General features: G+C 37.3%; 1 protein-coding gene across 1 annotated transcript; it reads right to left on the bottom strand.

Moving 5' to 3' along the window:
* Positions 1 to 7,479: 7,479 nt before the first annotated feature.
* Positions 7,480 to 7,824, bottom strand: LOC133823806 (uncharacterized). The gene has a single exon (XM_062256654.1). The coding sequence runs from the start codon at positions 7,822 to 7,824 to the stop codon at positions 7,480 to 7,482; it is 345 nt and encodes a 114-aa protein (XP_062112638.1).
* Positions 7,825 to 8,429: the final 605 nt, after the last annotated feature.

Raw genomic sequence — 8,429 nt, 5'->3', positions numbered from 1 at the left:
CAGATTCAATCTTATTTGTTAAAGTAAAGGAAGCAAAGATTGTAGTTGTTTTGGAATATGTTGATGACCTCATCATCACTGGCGATGATGAAGCAGAAATTCGCCAAACAAAGGAGAACCTGTCAGTTTGCTTTCAAATGAAAGAACTTGGAGAATTGAAACACTTCCTTGGATTATAAGTTGACCGAACTAAGGAAGGTTTATTTCTCTATCAACAAAAGTACACAAGAGATTTATTGCAAAGGTTTGGAATGCTCGAGTGCAAGCCCATCTCAACACCTATGGAAGCTAATGCCAAGTTATGCGCGCATGAAGGGAAGGACTTGCAAGATGGAGCAATGTACCGACAGCTGGTTGGTAGTCTAATTTATCTAACATTGACTCGACCAGATATCTCATATGAAGTTAGTGTAGCAAGTTGGTATATGCAACACCCAAATAAACCTCATTTGGAAGTAGTGTGACGAATGCTGAGGTATGTCAAAGATACCATTAACTATGGCCTCTTATATAAGAAAGGTGACGAGGTTAAGATAGTTGGATACAGTGATGTTGATTATGCTGGGGATCATGATACCCATTGATCAACTACTGGGTATGTATTCAATCTTGGATCTAGAGCTATATCTTGGTGTAGCAAAAGGCAACCAACGATGTCTTTGTCAACCACTGAAGCAGAATATAGAGCAGCAACACTGGCAACTCAGGAAAGTATGTGGTTGATGCAACTAATGAAGGATCTACACTAATCTATAGACAATGCAATGCCACTTTATTGTGATAATCAGTCAGCTATTCACTTAGCAGAAAATCCAATATTTCATGCAAGGACAAAGCACATGGAAGTGCATTATCATTTTTTTGAGAGAAAAAGTGCTTCAAGAATAAATAGAGATGCGAAAAATCAACATAGGTGATCAAGTTGCTGACATATTCACCGAAGGACTAAGCACAATCAAGTTTTCGAAATTCAGAACTCAACTAAACCTTGTCAAATGAGAAGAAGCTTAGAGATTCGGTAATGAGGGGGAGTGTTAAAAGTCATTAGTGTATCTAGAATGCTCTAGAGTCCTAGAATGTTCTAGAATATACTAGGAAGAACATAGAACATAGAACATAGAATATTCTAGAAAGTTCTTGAAGAAACTTAGAACTAATTAGACAATATATAGAGAGTTCTAGAATCATTTAGAAAAATGTAGAAAGTAGTCAAATAAATTATAAAGTTAGAAAATTCTAGAAAGATTTGGATGTTTCCTTTGTAGCCTATAAATACAAATGTAATGTGTGTCCAAGTTTGTAGAAAAGTGTGTTTAAAGGAGTGTTCCAAAAGTGTGAGTCTAAGTGAGTAGTATATAAGTGTGTCTAAAAAGAGTGTGAGCGAAGTTATTAAGTGACTGCTCCAAAACAAAGTGTGTAAGTGTTTAGAGTGTGTGTGATAAAATATTGTGTTCAAGTCTTGGTGTAATTACTTTTATAATAATAAAGTAATTACGTTGTCACATGTTGTGGTGTTTAACAGGAACAAGGTCTATAAATTGAATACATGAGGTGCTTTACACCATACTTACCTGGACCAGGTCAATGGACGATGTCTTATGGCCTAGGTTGGTTAAGTGGTAGAACATACTTTAGTTTGTGTGTGGTTGCGGGGGCCTGCGTTCGTGCGGCCACTTTTAAATCAGGGAAATATTTTGGTACTGAATGCCATAGTTTTTGTTTGGTTCTCTCAATTATTATTTTTATATCATTTGTATTTTGGTTTTTTAAATTATCATTTTATAGGGGTTGATATATATATATATATATTTTTCCCCTATTGCTATTTGGCACCTTAAGGTGTCCATCACTACATAAAGTGACACCTTATGATTGGTTAGGGATATCCTATAATATATATTAAATTTAAATGTGTAGAACCCAATATTAAATTATACCAATACTAGTATTCGTTGTAGTGTTGGTCACTAGTAATTTGGAAAGCACATGTTTTTATTGATGTAGAAAAATTACACTCAAATGTTTGTATTTGCATATACAAATAGAACAATATAATATATTACAACGAAACTATGTATAAATATAGGAACCACCAAAGATATGGCTATATCTTTGTAAAAAAAAAGATATGCCTATATCCTTTTTTTGTCTTTTTACCAAAATGTCTTGTTTTCGGTTAATAATAACTTTCCTTTCTCTACCAGGTATCATGATCTCGAGGGATGTTCAATGGGGTAGTTTTTTTTTTATGGAAATGTCTAGTTTGATAGGGGTTCAATGGGTACTCAATAGGGGTTTAATGGTTGCATGTATGTTTATTGATGGATTTTTCATGTGACTTTGTTTAACTGTACTAATTTTTTTTTGTAGATGCCGAAGTTTCTTTTTCCCTTGACAAATCACTTTCCTGGTCAAGTCACATTTAGGGGTAATGGTTACTTTAAAACAATCAAGGACAAGTTTGAGGAGCTCAGGTTGATAGAAAGGGTGAAGGAATCCCCTTTAAAACAATTTTTCGTGGCTGAGAAGTCAGACTTCTCTGCATCTCTCATACATCAATTAATGTTGCGCAAGATCCAGTGCAAAAAAGAGGATGAGTTGCATTTCCATTTGGGATCTAGACCCTGTAGATTTGGTAGAGGCGAGTTTGCTTTGGTTACGAGGTTGAACTTCAGTGCCGGGCCATCTGAGACTGATTTGAAGAAACACTTGACTAGTGACCGCTTAATGAAGAAGTACTTTAATGATGAAGAAACAGTGAAGATAATGCATTTGGAGGCTGCTTTAAAAAACTGCACTGTAGTTGAAGATGCCTACAAGTTGGGCCTATGTTTCTTTGTTGAGGGGGTTTTACTTGCACGAGAGGCAGTTAAATGTCTGGATAGATTCACTACAGATGGTGGAGGATACTGAGTACTTCTTTACTTACCCATGGGGGAAGGTGTCTTTTAACAAGCTTATGGATGCATGTCAAAAAGACATGCATCATCAGAATAAGAACTATGAGAAGAAGAAGGAAGTTAAGGGGAAACAGAAAGAAGCAATATACAATTTGTATGGTTATGTCCCTACATTGCAGTATTGGGCATACGAGGCCATCCAACATTTTGCACGTGAGTATGGTATTAACCATGGAAACTGGTTTTCGAGGAAGCTCAATTGGTCGAGCAATAAGGAGCGTCCTATTTCGAAGATCGACCTTGCACTGATTTTCAAGAAGACGAGTGTAAGTTCTTGTGTATTATGTCAAAATACATTATTCTTTGGTAGTTTCAAACTAACTTAATGCTTTGTGTTTGATGCAGTTGGTTGTGTTGTCCATGTTGAAGCCCCAGCCTTCGGAGATAGATTATTATAGTGCTTTGACTGAGGGTGATGCTCCCTTGTATCATGGGTTGGGCCAAAAAGAAGAGGATGTAACTCCGACTGATTTTGAGAAGGTGACGAAGATAGCTATTGAGGTTGCGAAGGCAGCCAATATTTTTGTTGATGCTAGCCCTGATGATGAGGATACCCCAGTCCCCATCGACCCCAGCCCCATTGGTAGCCGCGTCCCCTGCTCCTGATCAACCTGATTTACGAGAGGTGATGGAGAGGTTGGAGTGAGTCGAGAGTCGTCAGGATACTGTCCTACAGAACCAGGCGGTTAACATGGATGTTGTCAATAAGATATTGACATTTGTACAAGATCTCTGGAGAGATATGACAGAGAATGATTATGATTCCAACTCATTTGACCTACCAGATTATTATGCCATACATGACATAGGCACTCCTCCGTCGATAGTACTCACAACAGATCCTGAGACCCCAGGTGTTGCTATTATAGAACTTGGGGATGTTGTTGGGGGTAGAGTTCGAATTGGTAGTTTTTTTCCCTCTCAGTCTCCAACAACAGTCGGGATCTTTCCATGTGATATACCACACGTCAATACCGGACTTTTTCACCATATACTTAAAGTTATTCTTCATTGCAAATAGAGCAGCTTTGGTTTTTAAATCAATCTTGTCCTCAAAAGTCTTCCCAACATATATTTCTCCCATTGGTGCACTAGATGATGAGGAATGGGTTTTAGAAAATGCCTCAAAATCTTCTTTTGTAAACATTGGGGCACTCCATCTGGTGTGATCCTCTCTTGATATAATTGTCTCCCTCCACCTAGTGTTATCTTCTATCCTAGCAGGTTAATTACTGCTTCTGGCAGGTGGTCGTTGTCTTTGAGTTGGGAGGTGTGCCTCTGCAAGAGGCAGTCCTGAATCTTCTTCTACTTGTTGGGCTTGGGAAATGTATAACTCCTCATTTGAAACATCTGCACTATAATGCAAGTCATCCTTAGAACCATCATCATTATCTTCAAAGCAATTACCAATTGGATCATCATTCACACAGGGATCGTACTCATATGCCTCAAGCACACCTGTGGGACTTCCATGTGGTATATCAAGCTGAATAGTAGTCATCGGATCAGTAACTGGAACAAAAGTGCCCACCCCGCTAAGATGCTTGTAACTGCTACCTGCAGGAGATGGATCAACATTAGTCGTGTCTTTTTTGTTCACACTAGGAGAAGGATCTGATATGACAATCTTCTTAACGGGAGTCACACATAAGGCTATCCGTTCTTTCAAGCTTATTACTAAGAATACACGAACTTGACGATCATTCCTCAATTGAACCAGTGCAGATGGTTGGTCGCCGCATACGTACGACACCTCAAGTTTCAATTCATACACCTCTCTATCCACCTGAAATGTCTCGTGTAGTATGTCAAGTAGTTGCAAGTAAGTGACATCATTCTCAATTGGTATCATTTCACTTTCAGCATCCTTAAAATATCATTTTCTACCATCTGTTTCCCAAACACCATTGTAAGAAATAAATATGTAAACAGTAGAACCTGAAATAATAATAAAAAAACACAAATACAATTAGCTGAAAAACTAGAAAAAAAATCAACAAGCATGCGTTGAGGATTCCATCAAGTATGCCTCGACAATCATCGAGTAAGAAACAATACCCATCAAGCACACCAAAAAACAGAATGAAAATGCACTCCATCGAGGAAGCATCGAGCATTCATGAAAACATGCAAAATCACACTGCCATCGAGCTTATATTGAACATGTATCGAGTAATAATTGAGCATGTATGAAAACATGCTAAATCACACTGCCATCGATCTTATATTGAGCAATCATCGAGTAACAATCGAGAATGTGTAAATCATGAGAATGCACATGACCATTGAGCAGGCATCGAATAACCATCAAGCATGCATGAAATCATGAGAATGCACATTACCATCGAGCTTGCATCGCGCAGGTATCGAGTAACCATCGAGCAAGAATGTAACCGTAAAAAATGATGTGCCATTGAGTAGGCATCAAGCAACCATCAAGCACAACTCAAACCTAGAAAAATTCCAGAAAATGCAGATCGACAAGAAACCCAAAAAAAAAAAAAAATATATGTGAAAATATTGCTCAGATCTATTCGAAATGCCCAAAAAGTTTAAAGGAAACATCAATAATCCAAGTATTTAAGGAAAAAATTGCTTACCCATAAGTTTTTACTCCAAGATTCCTCAAAATTTACTTTGGTCTTGATCTCTACAAATGGCTTGCTCTTAGGGAGGAGCTCGGGTGTTGGTAGTGCTTGGATCTCTACCCGTGGTGCTCTTAGGGGTGTTGTGAGGTGAGTGAGAGAGAGTGAACCAAGAGAGAGAGAGAAAAGGAAACGAGAAGAGGGGAGAGAAGAGGGTAGAGGAATTGTGGCAGGGGCATTTTGGGTACTGTCAAAACTTTTGACATTATTTTGAAATGATGAAAGAGCCTAGTATATTTTTGACTTAATACCCTTCAAATTTCCCTTTATTTAAAACTGAAACTTAATATTTTAATTAAAATAAACCAAACAAAGATTTAAAAAAAAAAAAAAAAAAACAAAGCCCTAAATTTATCGACTTCTAAGGTGGGCAAAGTTCTGGTATCGACGCCGGGACTCTCTATCTCTGACAGCAGCAGAAAGAAGAATGCACCAGTCTGGCCACCGCCTTTAGGCTCTTCAGTTGCGACCCCAAGATTGCAGTCAAACTAGATCACGGCTCGACACAACAAATGCTGGCCCTTGGCTCTCTCTTCGCCGTTCGCAGCCTCTTCTCACAGTCCGACGATGCCAAGCCCATGTCCTCCATTGTCTCCAACTAAGTTTTGAGTAGTGAGATTTTATTTTAATTGTTATGCTCGTCTACCGAGTGTTTCGATCGATACTAAATGACTGCAACACTTTTGATATATTAATTACATTTTGTTCTCACTGCATGTAGCTTTTCAAATGTCACTGATTATTATTTAACGCAATTCTTTCATGAAGTATATGTTGAATATAAACTACTACAGAGAGAAATTATCTAGCATAGAGATGTGCAGGCAACTATTGATGCTCTTCAAGAATGTTAATGTTATTCCTCAAATTTATATTCAGTCATTTATATTTTTTTATGTTCCTCATTCCTGCAAGAAACTCAACTTCATTCTATATGCAAATTTGCATTTCAGGACACTGGGAGAAGTGTTAAAGATGAATGGTTTGAATTCATCATTTTTGTGATATATGGTGATGAAGTGCCTCCAAAAGGATGACTTGTTCATGAGATGTTTTTGAAGTTGGCTTGCAAGAGAAGTCATTTATAGTTCTGAAATTGTTAGGCATAATCATTATATTTAGATATTCCATGTGTATTTTGAATGTGTCACAAAGTCATGGTTGTATTTGATTTATTGTTACCAATTTGTGTGGATTCATTAAGCAATGTAATGTTTATAATATATTTGAATGAAGATTGGATACAGGTTTCATTTGTCTTTTAGTTTTATTATGGGGAACCCAAGTAACAAAAGTCAAAGAATCATTCCCATCTAATTGGTTTGCATCAAGACCTAAATCTAGCAAGAATTGCTACAACAATAAAGCATAAAACAAGTATATTTGATAAAAGGAACATGCTTTCATAACAAAAGTTGTTTTTAACATCAAAACAGAGGATCCTCCTCTCATATCAAACCAAAATAATCAATTAGAGCACCTAGTTTAGTTCTAGTTACACCAAAAAAGAATCCAGTTCTAGTTACATCAAAAAATACTTATCAACGTAGATGTTGCTTGGTTGACTAGCTGAAGCAACTTACCAGCCATCTTTCTTGTAAGCCTTTCCTTCCTTTTTATAGAGTCCACTTTCAGATTCTTTGAAGGGGTCTACCAATCTTCTTTGCAGTTTTGGCCTAAATAAAATCAACAATGCTCAAGCCCACATTTGTATCCAATCACACTTAAAGTTAAAAAAAAAAATCAGTTATGTGTGTAGTTACTTGGCTTGTGAAAGAGGATTTATTATCTCCTTCACCACCACATTTGGAGCAATGCATTTTGGTTCCATATCTGTTAGCGTTTGTGGCACCAGCAAGGGGCTCATCTACCTCTCACTTCTTGAACTTTTTTGGTCTTCCAGGATTTTTGTATTGTGGAGGTGGAAGGATGGGTTTATTGCTTAATAGCCACTTATAAGGACTTGGCATAGGCTCCACAACACTTTCATATGCTTTAATAAAGGCATCATGCTTGTAGTAAGCATCAACACAATCAAGCATATTCAGCCCCATTTTCCAGATGGATGCCACTGCATGAGCGCAAGGGATACCATTCAACTGAAACCACCTACAAGTGAAATTTTTGTTTGGTAAGTCTAGCACAAAGTCCCCCTTATTTTCTTGTGTAACTTGAAATTGTACTCTAGATGCTCTTGTTACATGGAATTTTTTTTCCATGACTTTGTGCTTCTCAAGAAGATCCTATATCCTCTTAATAAGCCCATCTTTCAATTTATCGACACTTTTCCTTTTTTTTTTTTTGTTTGCAAAATCTCACCATCAACCAGAATCTTATCTTCTCAAGGAGTTAACAATGGCCTTGTCTCTTGCTTCAACAATGGCAGAATTGAAACTCTCACACATATTATTCAACACCATATCACATTTCACAGACTCATTGAAATGTGATCTTGTCCATTCAATGGGATTCTTAGCCTTTAACAAGTTGTATGCACCATTACTTACATCCTTTATTTCATTCATACATTTCAAGAACTCTTATTTGGTAGAAGCTCTAGCAACTGCCAACAACATCCGTTTCAACAATAAACCATGATATTTTTTCTTGAAGTTTGAGTGCATGTGTCTTACACAGTACCTGAGATGTGTCCCATCCCACAAAGACTTCATAGCATTTTGATAGGCCTCCCATCTCTCATGTCTACACCAGAAGATGGAAAGGAAAGGAGATTGACAAATCAATAAACAATAGGGACACTGCCAAGAATTAGTTAGAGGAGAGTGACTTTTGTGTGAGAGAGGTATACGGTAATATGGTGTAC

This window comes from Humulus lupulus, chromosome 3 (assembly GCF_963169125.1).
Source record: "Humulus lupulus chromosome 3, drHumLupu1.1, whole genome shotgun sequence".
NCBI classification, from domain to species: Eukaryota; Viridiplantae; Streptophyta; class Magnoliopsida; order Rosales; family Cannabaceae; genus Humulus; species Humulus lupulus.
This window is presented reverse-complemented; position numbering and strand designations above follow the sequence as displayed.

Bases quoted from the DNA above. Each gene is read 5' to 3' on its own strand.
- LOC133823806 (XM_062256654.1), bottom strand. From the start codon at position 7,824: ATGGAAAAAAAATTCCATGTAACAAGAGCATCTAGAGTACAATTTCAA.